Source organism: Neomonachus schauinslandi, chromosome 8, assembly GCF_002201575.2.
Source record: "Neomonachus schauinslandi chromosome 8, ASM220157v2, whole genome shotgun sequence".
NCBI lineage: Eukaryota > Metazoa > Chordata > Mammalia > Carnivora > Phocidae > Neomonachus > Neomonachus schauinslandi.
Window position 1 is genome coordinate 113,813,367 of NC_058410.1, and position 24,854 is coordinate 113,838,220.

The 24,854-nt window shown below is 36.5% G+C and overlaps 1 protein-coding gene across 2 annotated transcripts in view; it reads left to right on the top strand.

Moving 5' to 3' along the window:
* The window catches only part of SRPK1 (SRSF protein kinase 1), a 78,851-nt gene that overhangs the window by 34,668 nt on the left and 19,329 nt on the right, over window positions 1-24,854 (top strand). For both annotated transcript variants that reach the window (XM_021684674.1, XM_021684673.1), the window contains exons 3-9: window positions 10,298-10,416; window positions 12,317-12,425; window positions 13,354-13,441; window positions 15,154-15,241; window positions 22,000-22,106; window positions 22,951-23,116; window positions 24,798-24,823. In XM_021684674.1, the coding sequence (XP_021540349.1) occupies window positions 10,298-10,416; window positions 12,317-12,425; window positions 13,354-13,441; window positions 15,154-15,241; window positions 22,000-22,106; window positions 22,951-23,116; window positions 24,798-24,823 (703 nt within the window). The remainder of the gene's footprint in view (window positions 1-10,297; window positions 10,417-12,316; window positions 12,426-13,353; window positions 13,442-15,153; window positions 15,242-21,999; window positions 22,107-22,950; window positions 23,117-24,797; window positions 24,824-24,854) is intronic.

Sequence of the window (24,854 nt, forward strand, 5' to 3'; positions counted from 1 at the left end):
CACTGTGTCTCCCTCTGTCAAATAAATAAATAAAATCTTTTAAAAATAAATAAAAAATAAAAGACTCTGCTCTCAAATGCTATTCAGAGCTAGATTGGGTTAAAAAAAAAAAAAGTTATTTTCCTCAGAATTTAGAAGTCATTGTCTCATGGTCTTTTCATATCCTGGATTTCTAATGAGACATTTGATGCCAGTGTGATTATTGCTCTTTTAAACCTTTTTTCCCCCTAGATGCTGTTAGGCTCTTAATACTGGATTCTAAAATTTCCCTAATAATATATCTATATGTAGGTGAAAGTAATCCTGTTTAGCACCAGGAGGGCCATTTTGATTTAAATGGAAATTCCATTTAATCCCCAGACATTTCTTTTTTTATTTTTTATTTATTTATTTTTAAAGATTTTATTTATTTATTTCACAGAGAGATAGTGAGAGCAGGAACACAAGCAGGGGGAGTGGGAGAGGGAGAAGCAGGCTTCCTGCCGAGCAGGGAGCCCGATGTGGGGCTCGATCCCAGGACCCTGGGATCATGACCCGAGCCGAAGGCAGACGCTTAATGACTAAGCCACCCAGGTGCCCCTCCCCAGACATTTCTTGTATTCCTTTAATAATACCCTCCCCTCCAAATCGAAAACTCTTGTTCTGCAACTCCCATTATTCAGATGTTGGACCTTCTGAATTGATTGTCTTTGTCTCTTACCTCTTTTTGGTGCATCTGTCATCTCCATATGTGATTTTTTCCCCCCACACTTAGAAGACTGTTTATATTACAAAGCTTCTTTCCCACATTACTTATCTTTTAGAGCACCTTATTCCATTTGGAAGTCAATATCATTTAAGATATTAAATCTCTCTATTCACATAAATTATAGTTGACCCTTAAAAAACAAAGGGGTTTGGGATGCCAACTCCAACACTGAAAAATCCGTATGTGTTTTGACTCCCCAAAAATTCAACTACTAAAAGCTTACTGAAGCCTCACCTTGCCAGTTACATAGTTGACTAACATGTATTTTGTATGTTGTATGTGTTGTATACTGTATTCTTTTAATAGAGTAAGCTGGAGAAAGGAAAATGTTACTAAGAAAACTGTAAGGAAGAGAAAATACATTTACAGGACTACCTTATTTATCATAAAAAATTTGCATATAAGTAGTCCCATGTAGTTCAGACGCATGTTGTTCAAGGGTCAACTGAGGTTTTTGTTTGTTTGTTTTTAAGATTTTTATCTGTTTATTTGAGAGAGAAAGAAAACGAGCAGGGAGGAAGGGCAGAGGAGGGGAGAGAGAGAAGCAGACTCCCTGCTGAGCAGGGAGCCTGACATGGGGCTCGATCCCAGGACCTGGAGATCATGATCTGAGCCAAAAGCAGATGCTTAACCAACTGAGCCACTTGGGCACCCCCAACTGTAGTTTTAAAAATTGTGTTCTTCCTGGGGCACCTGGGTGGCTTAGTCGGGTGCCCGACTCTTGGTTTCGGCTCAGGTCATGATCTCAGGGTCCTGAGATCAAACCCTGTGTCGGGCTCCCAGCTCAGCAGAGTCTGCTTCCCCTCGCTCTCCCTCTGTCCCTCCCCCCACCCCCACCTAACCCCCTGCTCGTGCATTGTGCTCTTGCACACTCGCTCTCTCTCAGAATGAATGAATGAATGAATGAATGAAAACCTTTTTTAAAAAAATTGTGTTCTTCCTGAATGCACTTCTCTCAGATCAGTTTTCCAATTATTTATCTTGGTCTCTATCTTTGGGGGTTGGAGGCTTTCCTCAAATGTTTACTAATACTTGGTCAGCTTGTCATATTTATGAGATGAGCCGTGAGAGAACTGATTGAAAGCCTTATGTCCCCAGCAAGGATTTTTCTTTAAGGTGAATAAGTAGAGAGTCATCCGTGATGCTGGGCACCAGAATCTGGAGAACTTTACTCTGGAGTACCAGCATCCACACTGATAGTGTTTGTTATTCCATTTGTGTTCATTTTCTTTAGAGAATAGCCCTACAGGATAAATGCCCGGCTGTCTACTGTGCTCTGTTAGGGTGTCAGTGTTATCTTACAAACCTTCAGTTAATTTCTTTCTTTATCCCTCATCTCATACCTGCATTCCATCATACCTATGTATCACAGGTTGGCTGTCTCCCTCCACCACTGTAGCTCACCCTACCTTTGTCTTTCTGGGTTACCAGGACATTGCACTTTCTGTCTCCACATCGTTTTAGATTTATAACCTTATGCCTTTATTTTAGTTTTGTTGGCTTGGAGCAGGAAGATGATATAAATAGTTGTGCAATCCGTCATCTTAAAGTTTGTTTCTAGTTTTTGGCTATAATAAATGCTGTGATAACCATCATTATGTCCAAATCTTTGTGCATATCTTAATTTTTTCCACAAATTTTTAAAGCTTTTTAGATTTTAAAATAGGGGCGCCTGTGTGGCTCAGTCGTTGGGCATCTGCCTTTGGCTAGGGTCGTGGTCCCAGAGTCCTGGGATCGAGCCCTGCATGGGGCTCCCTGCTTGGCGGGGAGCCTGCTTCTCCCTCTCCCACTCCCCCTGCTTGTGTTCCCTCTCTCACTGTCTCTGTCAAATAAATAAATAAAATCTTTTAAAATTGCAGATTCACAGGAAGTTGCAAAGGTAATATAGGGAGGTTCCGGTTTGTCCCAATAGGTTGCTTCTTATGTAACTATTAACAAAACTAGGAAGTTGACATTGGTATATAAAGTGTGTGTTTATCTTAATTTATAGGATAAATATTTAGAAGTGAAATAATTTAAAATTGTTGTGATTATTGTCTAATTATGTTCATGTATGTGTCTTATTTAGAATGCTTCTTGTTGTAAGTACCCAAATTCAAACTCACTTAGGCTATATCCAGAGGGATTAATAGATAGGGAGTTGTCTGTGGACCCTGGAGATAGATTCAGTGCCTATTTTTCTCCACCACTAGGCCAATAAATATCTTAGCTTTGTTTTTCTTTATTTTGACTTCATTCTCAGAATTCTCTGCCAGCTTGGCAGCAGTAATCATTTTGGACAACTCCTTGGTCCTTATTGCTTAAGATTTCAGAAATAGAGCTCCCAGCATCCATCATTTCCCCCTCAAAAGGATCCTAGATCTTGCTTGGATCATGCATCCACCCCTGTAGGGAGGTAGGGTGGATAGGGCCATATGATTGCAGCCTTGGCAAATAGTAGAGGGTAATTTCCTGAAAGGAAGTGATGCTGGACAGATGAAGCAGAGTATGAAAGTAGCAATCTTGTCCCTGCACTCTTACCAACCTAACAATGAGTTGTATCTTTTTAATTTTATTTATTTTTTAAATGATGTATTTCATGAGTAACAGCTTTTGTTTTATAATTGGTATATTCATGGTTACAAATTTTTCTCAAGTGAAACTATCACAGATTTTAACATGTAATATGGGGTGAGGGGCAGAGGGAGAAGCAGACTCCCCACTGAGCAGGGAGCCTGATGCAGGGCTCAATCCTGGAACTCAGGGATCATGACCTGAGCCAAAGGCAGACGCTTAACCAGCTGAGCTACTCAGGCGCCCCTACTTTGAAATTTTAAATTTCATTTCTTCTTTAAATCAAGATCTAAGATATTTTTATTGTGTTTTATGGTATGCCCAATTTGGGGATCTTTTTTTGGATGTGTTTGGGAAACTAAATATGAAGTTACACATAGAAGTATATCAATTTAATGTATTAAATTATCATACAGTTGATGACCATGTGTACCCCTCCTTGATCGTATCCTTGTATTGTAGCTCCACTGTAAAATTTATAGTTAGCCTGAATTTGTTTTTTTATCTTGTTTTAATTACTTTTTTCTCAGCTTTTTTTGAGATATAATTGACATATAATATTGTGTAAATTTAAAGTGTAAAACATATTTACTTGATACATTTGTATTGCAGTGTTATTGCCATTATAGCATTAGCTAACATCTGTTGTGTCACATAATTATCATTTCTTCTAGTGGTGGGAACAATTAAGATCTAGTCTCAGGGCACCTGGCTGGCTCAGTCCTAGAGCATGGGAATCTTGATCTCAGGGCCATGAGTTCAAGCCCCATGCTGGGCTAGTTTACTTTAAAAGAAAAAAAAAAAGAGCAAAAGGGTACTTAAATGTTTTAAATTAAAAAAAAATTTTTTTTTTTTTTTTTTTTAAAGATCTTGTCTCAAGGTGCCTGGGTGACTCAGTTGGTTAAGCTTCCAACTCTTGATTTTGGCTCAGGTCATGATCAGGGTCATGGGATTGAGCCCTGTATCAGGCTTGGCACAGAGTCTGACATTCTCTCCCTCTCCCTCTGCTCCTCGTCCCACTCATGCTCGCTTGCTCTCTCTCAAATAATAAATGGATAAATCTTTTAAAAAGAAAAAAGATCTAGTCTCTTAGAAAGTTTAATGTTTGGGGACACCTGGCTGGCTCAGTCAGAGCATGCAACTCTTGATCTCAGGGTGATGAGTTCAAGTCCCACATTGGCTGTAGATGTTACATGAATAATAAACTTTTTTTTTTTAAAGATTTATTTATTTATTTATTTATTTGACAGAGAGACACAGCGAGAGAGGGAACACAAGCAGAGGGAGTGGAAGAGGGAGAAGCAGGCCTCCCGCCGAGCAGGGAGCCTGATGCGGGGCTCGATCCCAGGACCCTGGGATCATGACCTGAGCCGAAGGCAGACGCTTAACGACTGAGCCACCCAGGCGCCCCCCCCCCCTTTTTTAAGAAAGTTTAATGTGTGTAATACAGTTTTGTTGTCTGTAATCACTCTAGTGTGTATTAGATCTTTACTAGTTGCAGTTCTGTATTTCTTTATATTTTAACTATATATTGGCCATTTTGTGTGTGTTTTAAATTTGGTAAAAGTGCTATTTTCACTCCATCTTGTTTGTGCAATTCATTCATGCTGTTTTATGCATGTAATTCATTCATTTTTTTGGATATAATATTTCATTATATCAAAATACCATGACTTATCCATTCTTTTTTTTAAAAAAATATTTTATTTATTTATTTGACAGAGAGAGACACAGCGAGAGAGGGAACACAAGCAGGGGGAGTGGGAGAGGGAGAGGCAGGCTTCCTGTGGAGCAGGGAGTCGGATGAGGGGCTCGATCCCAGGATGCTGGGATCATGACCTGAGCCGAAGGCAGACTCTTAACAACTGAGCCACCCAGGCGCTCCTATCCATTCTCTTCTTGATGGAGATTTAGTTTCCTGCTTTGGGTTATTACGAACAGTGCTGCTGTAAACATGGTCACATATGCTTCTTCTAGGGTGCTCATAGCAGTGTGACTCATCATAGCCAAAAAATGGGAACAACCCAAATGTCCATCAGTTGATGAATGGATAAATGAAATGTGGTCTAGCCATATAATGGAGTATTATTCATAAAAAGTAATGATGTACTGATACATCCCACAACATGGGTGAACCTAGGAAAACGTTATGCTATGTGAAAGAAGTCAGTTAGAAAAGACCATATATTGAGTGGTTCCACTTACATGAAATGTCCAGAAAAGTCAGATTCATAGAGACAGAAAGTAGATTAGTGGTTACCAGAGTCTAAAGGAAGAGTAGAATGGTGAGTTACTGCTAATGGGATTGGGTTTTTTGTCAGAGTGATGAAAATTTTCTAAATTTAGATTGTGGTGAGATTGTACAACTCTGTGAATATACTAAAACCATTGAATTATATGCTTTAGATTGGTGAACTTATGGCATGTGAATTATATCTCTCTAAAGAAGTTAAAAATAGGGGCGCCTGGGTGGCTCAGTTGGTTAAGCAACTGCCTTCGGCTCAGGTCATGATCCCGGAGTCCCGGGATCGAGTTCCGCATCAGGCTCCCTGCTCAGTGGGGAGTCTGCTTCTCCCTCTGACCCTCCTCCCTCTCATGCTTCTCTGTCTCTCATTCTCTCTCTCGCAAATAAATAAAATCTTAAAAAAAAAAAAAGTTAAAAATAATTTCTGGGACAGTTTTTTTCAAACCAACCCCCTGGAAGGTTAAAAACCAATTTGGGGGGTTAGTAAAAAACTTTTAAAAAAAAAAAAAAAAAAAGCGGGGAGCAGTGGGAAGCTCATGTAGCTAATGTTAATATATAAATCCATGAAATGTATAAGTGAAAACTCACAAGTAGTATATTCTTTATGGCAATTATGAATATATAGTATTTGCTCACAAAAGACAGTAAATTTTTGTTTGGCACTTTGGTTTTACTACTTATTTGGGTGATTCGAGATTGGGATAAAGGATGGTTAGGAACGAGGATTATACCAGAAATGGAATCTGAATTGAAAAGATCCTTGAAGTAAGGGGGAATACCCTGACTAATACGGTTTTTATCATTTGTCTGTTCTTACTCCTTCTGTGTCAAGTCTGGCTTGGAAATATGAGAGGAGCAAAACTGTCAAACTTCTCCACTACTTTCTGCCTTCCTCACAGATTTTTGCCTTCGCTTCATTCTGTACCCTAGCCAAGTATATTGCTATTTCTAACAGTACTGCTGTTTGGATCAGGTTATCTCTTTTGAAATCATACTGCTATTAAAATTTGATCCATTGTCCATTTCAACTAATAAGAGATTTTGTAGATGTACTGGGTTAAATTTTATATGCTTTGAGAGCTTTAAAGCTCTTCAAAGTGCTGACATAATTTTTTTCTTCTGCACACGAATAGCAAAATTTGAGACCTGAAGTGTAGGTATGAGGAATTTCAAAGCACAGACTGAAACTATTTTAGAACTCCCCTTTTTTGTTCTAGGAGGAATGGGTTTTAGTTCCTAATATTAATAAGCTGAAATTTCTTTCTGTAGTATTACTCTTTATTCTTAACACCCATCATCAATGAAAGTTTCAGTGATTCTGAATTCTTTAATCATATCACCATATTGTCCTCATTATCTAATAGTAACTGTCTCTGTTTCCTCAAAATTTTTTTGTTTTTGTCTTTTTATGACAGAGACTTTTTTCAGTTGTCTGATACTCCATGATGGACATCATTTACAAAAGTATGGCATTAGTAAAACATGGGTAGTTTGAGAAAGCCAAGATGATACAGGATCAGAAGGAAACATAAAACTATTAACTAGTATCCTTAAGGGAAAAGACAGTGCGTCATTGAAACTACGCAGGAGTCTGTGAAAAAGGAACATTCAGGAGCAAAAATGGGGTGCCTGGCTGGCTCAATTGGTAGAAATAGGATTCTTGATCTTAGGGTTGTGAGTTAAAGCCCCATGTTGGGCATAGAGTTTATTTTTTTAAAAAGTGTAGGAAATTAAAAATATGGTAGAAATGTAATAGACAGCACAAGTTAGATAAATCTAGAAAGTAGAACAACAACAAAATCTAAGGACATAGAAAATGTAAGAAAATTAATGTGGTGAGTCAGAGGGTCCAGCGTCTGAAAAAACATGCTCCAGAGAGAATAGACAAAATGAAGAGGATTAAATTTACATTGAAATACAGGAAATTTTCTCAGAACTAAATGAATCTCTGTCTTGCAAGTAATTACACAGAAAGTACTTCGCAAGCTGGATTTTTTAAAAGCCATTCAGGAAATTTCAGAACATGGGGATTAAAGAGAAACTCCTTAAAAAACAAACAAAAAACACCGAGGGAGGAAAACAAGTCCTGTTTGGAGACTCAAGAAATCAGAAGGCAGGGCGCCTGGGTGGCTCAGTCGGTTAAGCGACTGCCTTCGGCTCAGGTCATGATCCTGGAGTCCCGGGATCGAGTCCCGCATCGGGCTCCCTGCTCAGCGGGGAGTCTGCTTCTCCCTCTGACCCTCTCCCCTCTCAAGCTGTTTCTCTCTCTCTCTCTCTCTCTCTCTCTCTCAAATAAATAAATAAAATTAAAAAAAAAAAAATCAGAAGGCATTGGTTGGACTTGTCAACAGCACCACTGAAAGCTAGAAGGCAACAGAGCATTTATTTTATACCCAGACCAGCAATCAAGGGTGAGGATAAAATAATAAGAGAGATCTTAAACTTAACCTCCCATGCGCTCATTCTCCAGAAGTTACTGATAAATGTGCACTATGAAATGAAGGAGTAAATCAAGAGAGGAAGACTGGGGGACTGAAGGGGCAGGACATCCACCACAGAGAGATGACTGCATATTAAGACATTATATATTTGAAATTAAAACTTAAATGTAAATTTAGTATATTTTTTAAATGACATTTAAAAGTTAAAAAATAGGATTCCCCACCCCCCCCCAGCCTTAAGTAATCTTTCTCTCCTGTTTTTAGAGTAAGGAGAGTTTCTTCTATCCCAACATATGTCAGGGTAGAGACTTGTATTTCACATTGTGACTTGCAATTCGTAACTCTTGAATCTGGAATCCTTTAACTGGGAATTCTACTTATACTAAAATACTCTTCACAAATATTTGCTTCCAAGAATGTCCAAATCTTTTAAAAATAATTTTTTAACATTATGAATCCCATGATATTTGTAGGATTCTAATATTTCAGCATTTTTATGTCTGGTTTTCCTACTTATATTTCACTGCTTTTCAAAAGTTTCACAATTGTAGTTCTCATAGTTCTCATAAAATTGTAATTTTATTTTTTGTAATTTTAATTGTAAAAGGCACAAGTTTGAAATCAGAGAATCTGTTTTAGAAATTCATCTTAATCTTAAATTTAGGAATATTCATTCAGACTCATTATTTCTACCTAGGAAAGTGGGCCAGTTAGTTCTTTACTAAATAAGTTTTCCAAAGACCGGTTTTCACTAAAAATGAACACATTTTGAATCGTGTGGTTGATAGCTACTTTTGTATTCCTGGAAGACAAAAAAGTACCAAGAATTGAGGCAGGTTGGAAAGGTCACCAAAAATCTAAATCTGAATCATTAGTTATGCTTGCCAAGGTATTTCTTATGTCTCAATAGCCCATATAACTGGTTTTACTATTAAAATTTTTTTTAAGTTAAATTGTATCTTTTGAAAATCTGATGAAACAATGATGAAAAGGTAAAATATTGAAAAAATAGGAATTAAAATTCCTTTTCCTGCAACTACTAAAAGGAATGTTGTATACCCTGCTTATTTTGCTTAAAACTATAATTTATAAAGCAGGCAACTAATAGGTGTCAAACCTGAATACAAATCCAAGTCTTTCTGCCTCTGACCTTCATAGTGCACAAAAATTTTGATACAACTAATTGATGGCATGTAGAGAAAAGAATTAGTAAAAATTTTTTATTCATTATAAAATAAGAAACCCATTTTTACCTATCAAATAAGCTAAGTTTCCCAAACCTGTTAGTACTGAAGTACCAAAAGCCCATATATGGCAGGAAATGTAACTCAGCTCTTTAGAAAAGTCATACTTACATAATAATTCTAAAAGCTGTTCATGGCCACAGGCTGGAAGAAAATAGTTTAAAATATTAATTTGTGCAGAATAGAAGTGTTTTAAAACAAAATAATTATTTTCCAAATTTTCTATATTTAACATGTTGTTTTTATAAGTAAGGAGAATGTTTCTATCCTTACCTGGTGGTTTAACTTCAGGGAAGTAATTCTGAATGCAGAATAAAGATTATCCAAAAATACTCATCAGCTTTATTTTTAGTGGTAAAAAATTAGAAACAAGTTAAATGTCCATCTGAGCAGAATGTGCCAAAGTAAGTGGTGATACATCTAAGGAAAATATGTAAGATTTAAGAGATTGCATAGGAATGAGGAGAAAACTTTAAAATATAATAGGAAAAGCAGGATACCAATTTGTTTATATAGTATGTGATTACAGATACATATTTTCATAAAAATATAGGAAAATACTGAAAGAAAATATAATAGTTTATCAGCAATTTTGTTTGGATATTGAGTTTCAAGTAATTTTTTTCCCTTTGTACTTTTATGTATTTCCCAGATTTTATTTAATCATGTACTGATTTTTATTTAGTTAGTTAGTTACTTACTTATTTTTTAGTATTCTTTTCCTGGGGCATCTGGATGGTTGGTTAAGCGTCCAACTCTTGGTTTCGGCTTAGGTGATGATCTCAGGGTTGTGAGATCCAGCCCTGCGTCAGGCTCAATACAGAGTCTGCTTGAGATTCTCTCTCCCTCTCCCTCTGCCCCTCTCACTCATGCGCACTCGCTCTCTCCCTCTCTCTCTCAAATCTTTTCTTAAAAAAATACTTTCCTAACATAAGATAAAGTGATAGCTAATATTTTCTTAGGGTACTTTATCTGTTAAGTGGGGAGACATTTTGATAATGACATTTTCTTAATGTCCTATTTTATTCTGCCCATATGGAATGAACATGTTTGTATTATTTCTTAGATCTGAAACTCAGCACCGAGGCTCTGCTCCCCACTCTGAAAGTGATCTACCAGAGCAGGAAGAGGAGATTCTGGGGTCTGATGATGATGAGCAGGAAGATCCCAATGATTATTGTAAAGGTAAGGCTTTGGAGATACCAAGTAAGACATGATTCATGTATATATGTATAATATATATATATTATCTCAATACAACACTTATTCACTTGAATATTTGGTCTGTGAGTGTAAGCTGTTTTGATGTTTTCTGCTTTTTGCATCCTTTACTTGAAGTATAAGAAATAGTATTCCCTGGGGAGGGTATGTGCTCTGGTAAGCGCTGTGAGTTGTGCAAGACTGTTGAATCTCAGATCTGTACCTCTGAAACAAATAATGCAATATATGTTAAGAAAAAAAAGAAGAAGAAGAAGAAGGTAGCGGGAGGGGAAGAATGAAGCAGGGGAAATTGGAGGGGTAGACGAACCATGAGAGACGATGGACTCTGAAAAACAAACTGAGGGTTCTAGAGGGGAGGGGGGTGGGAGGATGGGTTAGCCTGGTGGTGGGTATTGAGGAGGGCACATTCTGTATGGAGCACTGGGTGTTATGCACAAACAATGAATCATGGAACACTTCATCTAAAACTAATGATGTAATGTATGGGGATTAACATAAGAATAAAAAAATAATAAAAAAAAGAAATAGTATTCTCTCTCACTTCAATTTAATTTAGTAAACCTTGGTTTTATATTAATCTATTTTTACCCTTTTTTCTACTTAAAAATGATAGTGCATATTTACCGTAGAAAATTTCAGAAATACATTAAACAAAAAGAAAATAAAAGCCATCTGTAACACTGTATCATCCAGAAGTAACCAATGATATTTGGTATATAGACTCTTCAGAAAACCTTTCATTACTTTTTTCTCATAGTGATGATTGCTAAGATAAGTTAAACGGGAATTATAGATACTTAATATTAATAGCAAGTGATACCAGAATGTATCTTACGATCTGGAAGAACCTGGTTTGTATTATTCTCAGCAAGCAAAGATGTAAAAATACCTTGATTCCTGCCACTGTTGGCAGCCTTTTCAGGCTTTCCTTGTTTTTGTTTTGTTGTGTTGTGTTTTAGAAAACAAACTATTTTCCTTTTTTTTTTAAGTTAAATAAATGGAATTCATTTATCTCCCTCATAAAAATACATCCTGAGACTGCAACTATAAACAGATTTTATTTATAAACATTTGTATGTTTAGATAAATCTATGAAATTATTGAGGGGCAAGAATAATTGTGATACATAACCTTATTTTTGTTTGAGAATGACTTATTTTGGGATGCCTGGGTGGCTCAGTCAATTAAGCATCTGCCTTCGGCTCAGGTCATGATCCCAAGACCCTGGAATCGAGTCCTGTATCGGGCTCCTTGCTCATCGGGAGCCTGCTTCTCCCTCTGCCTGCCGCTCCCGCTGCTTGTGCACGCACTCTCTCTCTCTCTCTCTTTCTCTCTCTCTCATACACACACACAAATAAATAAAATCTTAAAAAAAAAAAGACTTAATTTTTTAAGTAACTTGGTTGTTCAACAAAACATCACTTGCTTGCTCTAAATCATTCTCTAAGATTTTTTTTTTAAGATTTACTTATTTTTAAAAATGAAGATTTATTTAGAGAGAACACGAGCACACACGCACGCAGGGGGTGAGGCAGGGGCAGAGGGAGAGAGAATCTCCAGCAGACTTGCTGTTGAGCGCAGAGCCCAACGCAGGGCTCTATCTCACAACCCCGAGATCATGACTGAGCTGAAATCAAGAATTGGGTGCTTAACCAACTGAGCCACCCAGGGGCCCCTAAGATTTTTTTTCATAACATGAGTTCAGTAATACTGTGTGGCTTACTTAAAATTTTTTTCTGTTCAATTGATTTTGTAGAAGAAACCATTTTTATTTGATAAATGGTGTATAGATGTTGAAAAATGGAATGTGAGATTTCTTTTCTTACTACTTAAGTGACTGTTTCCTTCCTGTTGTTTCTTCCAGGAGGTTATCATCTTGTGAAAATCGGAGATCTATTCAATGGGAGATATCATGTGATCCGAAAGTTGGGCTGGGGACACTTTTCAACAGTGTGGTTATCATGGGATATTCAGTAAGTTGTAGTGGTCCTGCAAAAGAATTAGTTAGGCAGTGCCTAAGGGTTTTCATCTGATTTTCCAGAGATGATCTAGCCTTCAGTCTAGCTCTAGACCAATTTCTTGATCAGAATTTTGTTGTTGATAATCTTTATGTTCTTAAGCAAATTTGTCTTTCCTCTGGGGAAGAAGTGCCTCAGAGACAAAAGATTGATTAAATTAGTATCCATAAGGCACTTGGAACTCAGAAATTCAAAACATTACAAATATTCAGTGGAAGTATGGTATGTAAATTCATAGGGTGTTTTTTGAGTTTTTTAATTGGAGTAAAGTTTTAGATGATGTCTTATACCAACCTATGTGAAATTATTTTCTTGTAGTTTGTTCTGGTAAGAGATTTGCTCAACCATACAGTCTAAAATTTTTCCTACATAAAAAGCACAGGTAATTAACATGGGATGTTTACCTACAAGTGTACTGTCTTTGATGAGACAGTAATTGAGATCTGTGCACTTTGTTTTTTATCAGTTTGGTTTCACCCCAAGTATTTCTTCTGGCCTCTTCTAAACTTTTAACCTTTTAGCTTTTGACATGCAGATATACAGGACACTTCTGGTTTGATAAGGTTTTCCCCCTGTATTTATTACCATTTCATGGTTTTACTTGGATTCAGAGAGGCATTCAGAAGGTAGACTTTAACTCGGAGAAAATGTGTGCTGACTGAGATTACCCTAGAACAGATTTTCTTCCTCCTATAAATGAAATCTGGCCAGTTAGTACAGTTAACAGGTACACATGATTGCATAGAAGTAGCCTATGTTTAAGAACAGGGAAACATGGAATCAATATTTGTACTTTTGTCACTGCCTCCCAGTTATCACTAAATTTTACCTTCCTAAAGTGAGGATAGGGCATTAGTCTTAACTGCCTGTGTTTGTTTCTTAGGGGAAAGAAGTTTGTGGCAATGAAAGTAGTTAAAAGTGCTGAACATTATACTGAAACAGCACTAGATGAAATCCGGTTGCTGAAATCAGTGAGTATTAATTAGATCATGTGTGTGAACGGAAAAACATCATAAGTTTTACTGAATTAAGACATACCAAATGTAGACTCTTTAGCATGACTAATTATTATTGTAAAGTTCCAGTATCCTTAAAGAGATAGAGGAAGATGACAGTATTTTTTTTTAAAAAAAGATTTTGTGTATGTATGCATGTATTTGTCAGAGAGAGAGCACAAAGCAGGGGGAGGAGCAGGTAGGGGGAGAAGCAGGCTTCCTGTCGAGCAAGGAGCCCGATGTGGGACTTGATCCCAGGACCCTGGGATCATGACCTGAGCCAAAGGCAGATGCTTAACTGAGCCACCTAGGCACCCTAGAAGATGACAATATTTATAAATTCTTTGCTTGTGGTAGGGGAAGTGGTGGATTCCCATCATAAACACTAAAAAAACCTTTCAAATAAGTGAAAATATTTATCGAGCATGTTTTATGTACCAGATAGCACAAAAAATGTTTTACTTTCCTACTATGGTTAAAAGTAAAGTTGTCTGACAATAGCCAGAATATCCAGATATCCATTAACAGTTGAATGGATAAAGAAAATGTGAGATAGATAGATGGCTATAATGGAATATTACACAGCCATCAAAAAGAGTGAAATCTTGCCATTTGCAGTGACATGGATGGAACTAAAGGGTATTATGCTAAGCAGAATAGATCAGAGAAAGACAAATACCATATGATTTTACAGATGAGCATAGGGGAAGGGAAGGAAAAATCAAATAAGATAAAAACAGAGGGTGGCAAACCATAAGAGGAAACAAATTGAGGGTTGCTGGAGGGGAGGTGGGTGGGGAGATGGGGTAACTGGGTGGTGGGCATTAAGGAGGGCTTAATGAGCCTCCTTGATGTAATGAGCACTGGGTGTTATATGCAACTGATGAATCACTAAACTCTACTTCTGAAACTAATGAAAAAAGTAAAGTGTGAATAAGCATATAACATCTTTTTTATGCTTTAAAATATTATAAAAATATATAACAAAATAAACACTGTTTAATTCCTTTTTTATATCTTAAAACTTAAATTTTAGGAAAACTTTTTGTTTTGTTAAAAATTAGGAAGTTATGGTAGGAGGAGCTTAAACTTAGAGTAAAAAACCTGGGCTTTAAGACCAGCCTTAGTCCAGTGTATCCTCCAGCCCATCACTCCATTTCTTCTGAGCCCTTGAGTTTTCATTTGTAAAGTGAGGATGTTAGACCAGGAGAGCTCTTAAGAAAGTAATTTTCAGAGTGCCAGTCGGACAAGATAGGAGCCTATGCCAAAAGTTAAATCAATACTGCTTGCTTCCTTTGTTGAGAAGGTTTTTTATGGAGGGGAAAAAAGTTTAGCTGAGTAAACAGTGCGATGAATGTTGGTTCAGTGGTTGTTTTGCATCCTATAAAAGCTCCTTAATTCCTCATGGTCTGGTAACCAGCAATTAATTTGAGAGTCACACTTTTAGTAGAAAAATGGTTGAATTAGAGCAATAGTCTTTGTCAGTTGTATTTCCTTTTGTGCACTATTTATTTCTTTGCCTATTTGAGCTATTAAAATTTTAGTATGTTTTTCTCATAGATGTGTGTTAGCTCTTTCTTGGGAGTAATTAATCCTTTGTTACATATGCTGTAGGTTTTCCCTCCCCCACTATTTGGCTTATTTCTACGCTTTCCCTGTTGCTAAATACTGTCTCTTTCCCACTGTAGGTTCGTAATTCAGACCCTAATGATCCAAATAGAGAAATGGTCGTTCAACTACTAGATGACTTTAAAATATCAGGAGTTAATGGAACACGTATCCTTTTAAGAAGTGTTTGAAAATCACGAAATAACCTTATCTCCAAGAGAGGAAACCAGATTTATATAAATAGCATTTGGCTCTTTTCTCAAGGCAAAGTATAATGAAACTACTTTGGGTTATTGTAAACTTCTGAACACTAAGATGTGTATAGCGTTTATCTTTATATGTTGTGACTTGTCAGGGGATTGCTTTAGGCTTTTTCCCCTTTCCAGGCAAATTAAACCAAAGTCAAAAGAAAATCTTTTTTTTTAAATTAGCCTTGTATTAGTAAAGGTTCTGTGATTTTTATCAATTAGCACAGAAATTTTAATGGAAGTAATTTTTCATGATAAACACTGGATAAAGAAAAATTTAACACAATGTGTTATCTACCAGCCTTCAACATTGAAGAGGCTGTGCATATAGATTATGCTTAGAATCTAAACAGGTGTGATTGTGTTCTATTAAGATGAAAAAACTGACTTGTTTAATGTTTTTACCTGGATTTTTAGAATTTCTAGAGTTGAAAGGAACCTTACCTGATTTTTTTCATAAGTTAATACCAAAGTGACATGTGGTGAACTGATTAAGAGGTTGTTGCAACAGCCTTGCTTATGAAGGCTTATCAGACTTTTCAGAATAAAAGATGAAGTAAAATCTCACTTGGATTGGAGAGTCTAAAACTACCTGTTTATAAACTATTTAAAAATGTAAAAGGAAAGACATTTCATCTCTCATCCTACTTCTCCTGCATGTTTAGCTTCTCTTAACATACACTGTTAATTGCCAATTATCTCTTTCTAAGGAGGTGGGCTATGTATGGTTCTGGCATCATGTGGACTATGGTAAGAGATTTGAATGGAGGAGAGAGAACAGGTGATAATGTGAAAAGTTTTTATCTGTCATTCTGAATTTAGTTGCGAGTTATTTCCTTGGAGAAGTACAAATCACATATTCCTAATGTCTGAAGAAAACTGCTTCAAGAATCATCCATTTTAAAAGAGTCTTGTGACTATTGTGGTCACTTTGTAGGTGGCTTACTCTATGTGTATATAATAAGGCTAATAACCAAGACATAAAAACATACATAGGATGCCATTAGATTCTGTTTCCCTGTTGTTTGATCTTGTAATGGGTGTTTGTCATGCCAACTCTCTCTGCTAATTTGGGAAAGTTACAAATAAAACTAGAAATATTCTAAATAATCTCCTCAGTAATGCTTGAGTACCTTTATTTGACTCTAATGAAGAAGGGTGTTGTTTTTTTTTTTTAACTATTGAAATCTTAGTGGGTTTGAATTTCAAGTTCCAAGGTATTTTCCATATATTACCAGCTGGTTTCTCTGTAGTTTTATCCACTGAGTTCCTCTTTGCCCTAAGCCCATTTCTCTCTGCTCTTCCTCCTACTTGTCTCCCAACTGTCTTGGCTACTGCATTATTTGCTGCTACTAGAGATTGAAAAGGATAAAAGTCAGAGCACTGAGTTAAGGGTTAATGGGTTATGCTGTTCTCTTCTCACAACATAAGTATGTCTGCATGGAGCCATGTATCTGTATTTTTCTTTGTATCTGAGCATCTCCAGAGCACTGTCCTTCTCATACTGAAATATAAGGGGCCCTGAACTAGAAAGTTATGTAGACTTCAGTATACTTCACTATAGTTGGTTCATTCTACTTCTATAGGTGGTAAGGGGCGAGGAGTGATTAAAGAAGGACAGCTGTTCTATATATACTATTGACATTAGCCAGTGAGTATTCTTTTCGGCCATCTATGTGACCTACTATGTCTTTAGGATACTTCTTATTTCTAGTATGTATTTTACCTCTTTTCCTAGCTCCTCTTACTCATAATGTGCTCTAAATGTGACCCTTATTAGTGTTCAGCCCTTTGTGTTTTTTCTTTACACCATCTCCCCAAGAAAATTTTTTCATGTATCCTTTTATCCAATTCTTTTTGTTTGTTAAGCTGCTAAATGTTTGGTTATTTTTATATCACTGCTTACAGATTAAAATACCATTGTCAAATTGTAATGCTTCTCTCAACAAATCAAAGATTGAAACTAGGAACATAATAGAATAACTTAAAAATTCTGTTTTCTGGGTGTGTTTTTTTTTTTTTTTTTTTTAAGCAGTCTGCATTTTTAAAAATCCTGTTTTGGTATATTTCATGTATACAAAAGTAGAATAGTTTAGTGAATCTCCACAGACCCATTACACATTTTAGGATCTTGTTTAATCTTGTTTTGTCTCTACCTCCTGCTAATTTTGTGGGCAACCTTAGATATATTATTTCGCCCATAATTCTTTCAGATTGTATCTCCAAAAGACAAGGACTTTAAAATATAACCTCAGGGTGCCTGGGTGGCTCAGTCGTTATGCGGCTGCCTTCAGCTCAGGTCATGGTCCCAGGGTCCTGGGATCGAGCCCCGCATCGGGCTCCCTGCTCAGCAGGAAACCTGCTTCTCCCTCTCCCACTCCCCCTGCTTGAGTTCCCTCTCTCGCTATGTATCTATCTGTCAAATAAATAAAATCTTTTAAAAAAATAAAATAAAATACAACCTCAATACAATTACCATACCTAAAAAAAATTGGGACCAGTTTTTAGTCATCCAGTATCTAATCTGATAGTGTTTCAGTCTCCAAATGTCACATACTTCTTTCAGTTTTTCATTCTTTCTTGGGTGTTTTATAGGTATATAGATGTATATATTTTCTGTGTCTCTACTTTTTAATATATGGACTATAGCTGTAACTGCTTAATTTCCTTGTCTGCTAATTCTGACATCTATGTCACTTCTGGTTTAGTTTTGAATGATTGATTATTGTAATTTTCAACTATGTTTTCCTGCATCTTTCCTGCCTGTAATCTTTGATAGATATATTGTGATTTTTCATTTGGCTGCTGGATATTTTGTATTCCCATAAGTCTTGAGTTTTGTTCTGGGATGCAGGTATATCACATGGAAACAGTTTGATCCTTTTCAGATTTTACATTTATGATTTATTAGATAGATCCAGGGCAGTGTTCAGTTGAGGACTAATTATTGCCTGTACCGACGCAAGACCTTCCTGAATAATCTACCCAGACACCCCATGACTATGAATTCTTCTACTCTTTATGTTTTTTTAATTGAGATAAAATTGACGTAGAACATTGCATTAGTTTTGGGTGTACACATATAAATGATTTGAAAAATGTGTACATTGCAAATGGTTACCGCAGTAAGTTAACATCCATCACCACTCATAGTTACAGGTTTTCTTCTTGTGATGCGAACTTTTAAGATCTACTTTCTGAGCAACTATCAAATATACAGTTGGTATTGTTAACTGTAGTCACCATTCTGTACATTATATCCCCAAGACTTACTCATCTTAAACTAGAAGCTTATGCACACACACATCTTTATCCATTCTTCCATCGGTGGACTGTGTCTTGGCTGTTGTAAATGATACTGTAATGAGCATGGGGATGCTGGTAACTTAATGAATTTGGGATAACTATTTCATTTCTTTCAGATAAATACTCAGAAGTGGAATTACTAGATTATATGGTAGTTCTATTTTTAATCTTTTGAGGAATGTTTGATACTATTTTCCATAGTTTTCTGCACCAACTTATGTTCCCACCAACAGCACACAAGGGTTCCCTTTTCTCCACAGCCTCACCAACACTTGTTATCTCTTGTCTTTTTGATAGTAACCATTCTAACAGGTGTGAGGTGATACTTTGTTGTGGTTTTGATTTCTATTTCCCTGATGATTAGTGATGTTGAGCACCTTTTCATGTCCCTGTTGGCCATCTGTATGTCTTTGGAAAAATGTCTATTTACATCCTCTGCTCATTTTTTAATGAAATTTTTTCTATTGAGTTGTGCAAATTCCTTATATATTAACCCCTTATCAGATACATAGTTTGCAGATACTTTCTCCTATTCAGTACATTGCCTTTTCATTTTGTTAATGGTTTCTTTTGGTGTGCAGAACAGTTTTGGTTTGATTTAGTCCTATTTGTTCATTTCCGCTTTTGTTGCTTTTGCTTTCTTTTGGTGTCAGATCCAAAAAATCATTGCCAAGACCAGTGCCAAGGAGCTTACTGCCTATTGCCTATTGCCTATGTTTTTGTCTAGGAGTTTTATGGTTTCAGGTCTTAACATTCAAGTCTCCATTTTGAGTTGATTTTTGTATGTGGTGTAAGATAGTGGTCAAGTTTCATTCTTTTGCATGTGGCTGACTAGCTTTCCCAGCACCATTTATTGAAGAGACTTGTTCTTTCCCCAGTGTATATTTATGGTTCCTTTGTCATAAACGAATTGACTATATGATGGGTTTATTTCTGGTCCACGACTATGACTTTGAATTTGTCTAGCCTTTTTGATGAGAACAGACATTGTTGGAGCCCTTTGGGAACGCTGGCCACTATTCCCTCTAATCCCCTCAGATGGTATTTTCCCCCTGCCTCCTTGTGTTTCCTTGTATACTTACGTTGGTTAGTACTCTGCTAAATTCTTGAGGGGATCCCTTTGCAGATCTCCAAAATTCCGTTTTTCTGTAGCTGCCTTGGTCTCCCAAGACTCGTAACTCCTCTTAAACTCAAGGAATCTGGAAAGTCTCAAGGCAGTAACAAGGGGCAATCATAGGATTTAGCTGATTTGTTTCTCTTTTCTCAAGGACCACTGCCTTTATTGCCTGATGTCAGGGTCAATAAATCTGTTGTTTTATGTATTTTGTCTGCTTTTGTTGTTGTCATTTTAAGCACGAGGGTAAATGCATGCCCTGTTAACTCCATCTTGACAGAAGCAGAAGTTCCTAGGTACGTTTAACTTTGAGAAATTGCCAGCCGGTTTTCCAAAGTGGTTGTACCATTTTACACTTCTGTTAGCAAATATGAGAGTTCTAATTGCTCCATATCCTCCCCTACATTTGGTCATGTTAGTCTTTTTATTTTAGTCTAGTGAATTTGAAACGCTATCTTATTAAAATTTTGATTGTGTTTCCCTGAGGTAGTATGTCCCTTTAATCTTCTTTAATTTAGAACACGGCCTTCCTTTAATGGCATTGACTTTTTTTTTTTTTAAAGAATCCAGAGCAGATATTTTGTCTCTTAATTTGGATTTGTCTAGTGGTTTCCTGAAAATTAAATCCAGGTTAATGATTTTTGTCAAGTATACTACATGGATGATGTTCTATTCTTCTCAGTGTATTACATCAGAGGGTACCTGACATTAGTATGTGCTTTATCATTAGTGGGTAATAAGTTGGATCACTAGATTAAGGCACAGTCTTCCAGATTTCCCTGTTTAGAAGTACCTTTTTCCTTTCATAATTAATAAGCAGTCTGGGGTGATACTGTGACATTGTGATTTTATTCCCAACAATCTAACACAGTAGTTATGGTGTTCATTGATTCTTAGTTGAATCCATTATTACTATAGTAAGTATAAAATGGTGATCTTCTATTTCTGTCTTTCTTTGTATATCTATTACTTGACTTTTTCTTTAAAAAGGATATTTCCAGGGGCACCTGGATGGCTCAGTCTCAGGGTCATGATTCTGAGCCCCATGTTGGGTGTAGAGATTACTTAAATTAAGATTAAAATCTTTAAAAAATTAAAAAGATTTTCCTATCCACACACATACTTTTTAAAGTATCTGTTTGGACTCATTCAGTTTTTATTTTTTATAAGTTAATTCATAACTTCATTTTTAAAAATATTTTCAACTTGGCCAGTAGCGTCCTCTCCAAACTGTTCCTCTTGATGTGTTCCATTACTGTTCACACAGCACGGTTTCTAGGTTCATCTGGAATTTGGCCATTTCTTCAAGGAGTCCAGGTTTTCCTTTAGTGGCGAATCTTATTTAAAGGAAAAGCCTAGGGGCGCCTGGGTGGCTCAGTCGTTAAGTGTCTTCCTTTGGCTCAGGTCATGATCCCAGGGTCCTGGGATTGAGCCCCGCATCGGGCTCCCTGCTCCGCGGGAAGCCTGCTTCTCTCTCTCCCACTGCCCCTGCTTTTGTTCCCTCTCTCACTGTGTTTCTCTCTGTCAAATAAGTAAAATCTTTAAAAAAAAGGAAAAGTCTGGGCACTAGGTCATTATTACATATGTATATCTCAACTTTCCCCCTATGTAGTAATTTCTGGAGGTGCAGGGTAGCAACATACTACTAAAATCCCAGCTGCCCTGCACACTCGTAGGCTCATAGAGTTATTCCTGCTTATGGTGATTGGGATGTTGATACAGAAAGAGAACACACGGTGGCACTAGAATCAAGATTAGTTTTGTAAACTACAGAGCATAAAGCAAGTCATTTTCCTATTTTAAAAAATGTTGGCCTTCACATTTTTTTAGGTTAAGTTTTGGTACATTATGTCCTGTAGTTAGAGCAGAAGTTATTTTTTTCTTGCTTTGAGACCATGAGAGTAGGAGTTGTTACCCTGAGCATTAGTTTTGCATCAGGGAAAAGTAATCAACAACTTAAGGCTAGTGCTTTCACTAATTGAATGTGCAGGTTTCACTTTTCTTTTACTACTGTTTTAATGTGCATAGTTTTATCAGTAAACCAGCACCTCCGAATTTTCCATTTCTTGGATGTTTTCAGTAACTTAAGCATTCTTTAACCTTTGGAATTCAGAATATTGACAGCTAGTTATTTTTTTAGTCATACTGTATAACTTTTTATAGTGAAAGAATAATACAGTAAATTTCATTGGGGTAGAACACATTTTATCTTGCCTCTTCTCTTGTGCCTCCTTTTTCCTTCCTTAACAAACTCCTAGATATCTGCATGGTGTTTGAAGTTTTGGGGCATCATCTGCTGAAGTGGATCATCAAGTCCAATTATCAAGGGCTTCCACTCCCTTGTGTCAAAAAAATTATCCAGCAAGTATGTATCCTAATATTTTCTCTGTGGTGATTGTTTTATATTCTTAAAATGTCAGGAGTTTCCTATATCAAATAGAATTTTTTTTTTAACTAGAGATTTTTTTAATTGCTAAAATTAGGTGTTTTATTCAGCCCCTAGTGTTCATTCTGTCTTTAAGTGTTTTAGCAATAACCATTTTTCCCAGATTCATCTCCTGTAATAATCATTAGAGGGGAAGATGTGTTCAATGACTGGTGTTGGAAATTTGGAGCCCTTATCTGGAAGTTCTGGTTACAAATATTGATTATTAATAGAGAATTGCTATGTCAAATTATTACTGTCTCTTTATAGAACATTATGCAAGGGTATTTTCTAATATTCTAAATAGCTTTCAATATACAGTAAAGTTTACTCTCAGGAAAATATACTTCAAAGAGCAAATAATTTGTTTGGATAATGTGTTTTAGTGGAAAGAGCTCTAAACTGGGAATCAAGAGACCTCAGTTCTTTATCAACAAGGAAATTTGAATTAAGAGATACTAAATCTCTTTCATCACCTATATTTCCACATTTAAAGAGCATATTGACTTTTATTCTTGGCCTTTATGTTCTTCATTAAATATCTCCAAATACAGTTAGCTTTTTAACTTTTTATTATAGGTAAACTCTTGCCTTTGCTCATAGTTTACAAGTAATCTTTCTGGGGAAGTTTCTTTGTGCCTTATCAAAAGTGCTTTATTCTCTGTTGAAAACTACCATATTGTTTTTATATTTTTATTTTGTAAAATGTTATATTGTGATTTTCTCCTTCTCCAGAAAGACTTGTATTCTGTGTTTACAAATCTACTGCTCTATTCCCATCCAGGTGTTACAGGGTCTGGATTATTTACACACTAAGTGCCGTATCATCCACACTGACATTAAACCAGAAAACATCTTGTTGTCAGTGAATGAGCAGTATATCCGAAGACTGGCTGCAGAAGCAACAGAATGGCAGCGATCTGGAGCTCCTCCACCTTCCGGATCTGCAGGTATGTTTTCTTTGAGGACTTTGGTCTCATTAGAAGTTAAGAGAAGTTCCAGGGCACCTGGGTGGCTCGGTTGGTTAAGTGTCCGACTCTTGATTTCAGCTCTGTATCGGGCTCCCTGCTCGCTCTCTCAAATAAATAAATCTTTAAAAAACAAAAAAAACCTGAGAAGTTCCTATTTTTATTCTATTACCAGGCAGTTAAGTAAATCATACTCATTCATTTAACAATAAGATATAGTAAGTACTTATGTGTAAGAAATAGTCTCAGGCTTCAAGACTTTTTTAATCTTCAGTATTGCTCTCCTGTAGAAAGAAGTCTAGAAATTGTGTCTTCTGGGTACAGATATTTTGTATACTATAAAAGCTGATTTATGTTCTTGTTTTAAAATATTTTCTCTTGTGATTCAGTGGCCATCTTTGATGTGTGTACCTCTTACCATGATCATACGTACATGCTTGCTTATAGATCAGTGTGATCTGTGCAGGGGCAAGATAACTTTGCTATCAAGAACTTGAGTTTAAGCACTGGAGTGGACAGAGCTGGTTTGAATCCTGGCTGCATCATTGGCTGGGTGTTTTTGAGCAAGTGCCTTGACTTCCTTTTCCCTCATGCAGGAGTTCTTGGGATTAGTTCCATGTTAAAGCAGTTAATAGATTGCCACATAGTATTATGTGCTACATAAATGATGGCTATGATTATGATTTTTTTGCCATTTGGGGTATAGATTTTAATTTTAGTAGTTTTATTATATTTGAGGAATTTTTTTTTTTTTTTTTTTTTGAGGGACTTTCTTGATCCTCAAGTTGAAATGTCAATTATCATAGGCTTCCTTTAAAAAGGAAGACTAAAGAAGCGGGGGAAATGAGAAGTTGTTTAATGGGCATAGAGTTTCATTTTTCCAAAGTGAAAACATTCTAGAAATATTACACAACAATGTGAATATAAATAACACTGTTGAACTGTACACTTAAGAATGGTTCAGAGCGGGGGCGCCTGGGTGGCTCAGTCGGTTGAGCGACTGCCTTCGGCTCAGGTCATGATCCCAGGGTCCTGGGATCGAGTCCCACATCGGGCTCCCTGCTCTGCGGGGAGCCTGCTTCTCCTTCTCCCACTCCCCCTGCTTGTGGTCCCTCTCTCGCTGTGTCTCTCTCTGTCAAATAAATAAATAAAATCTTTAAAAAAAAAAAAAAAAAAAAGAATGGTTCAGAGGGAAATTTCACCTTGTGTGGGTTTTACCACAATTAAAAAAAATTTTTTTTATGGAAGATTCTACCTCCCGCCTAATCTATGCTATGCTATGATACAAATTACTGTATAACTCTTAATGCCATGCTCCTTTTAAAACTGACCAGTGCCAAGGGGAAGAATTAAGAGATGGGGGTTCTTGGGTTGTTGCCTATCATTTTCTATTTTAAGCATACATGGGAATGAGATTTTTGCAGCATTAATAGTGGAAACCAGAAATTGGGGACTTGGCTCCTTGCATATATGGATTTCATCTGGAGAAGAATTTAGTTTATTTAAATTTATTTTATGTTTGCCAACTTCTCTATGCATTATTCTTTTTTAAAAGATGGTACTTCTACCAAAGTTGCTTTTAAAAACAGTAGTTTTCTCTATAACATAAACTTACATGGCTGCTGAATGCCAGGATTCTTACTTGGTTTTCTTTTCTTTTCAGTCAGTACTGCGCCCCAGCCTAAACCAGTAAGTATAAGGTTTCTATGTTTAATTCTGA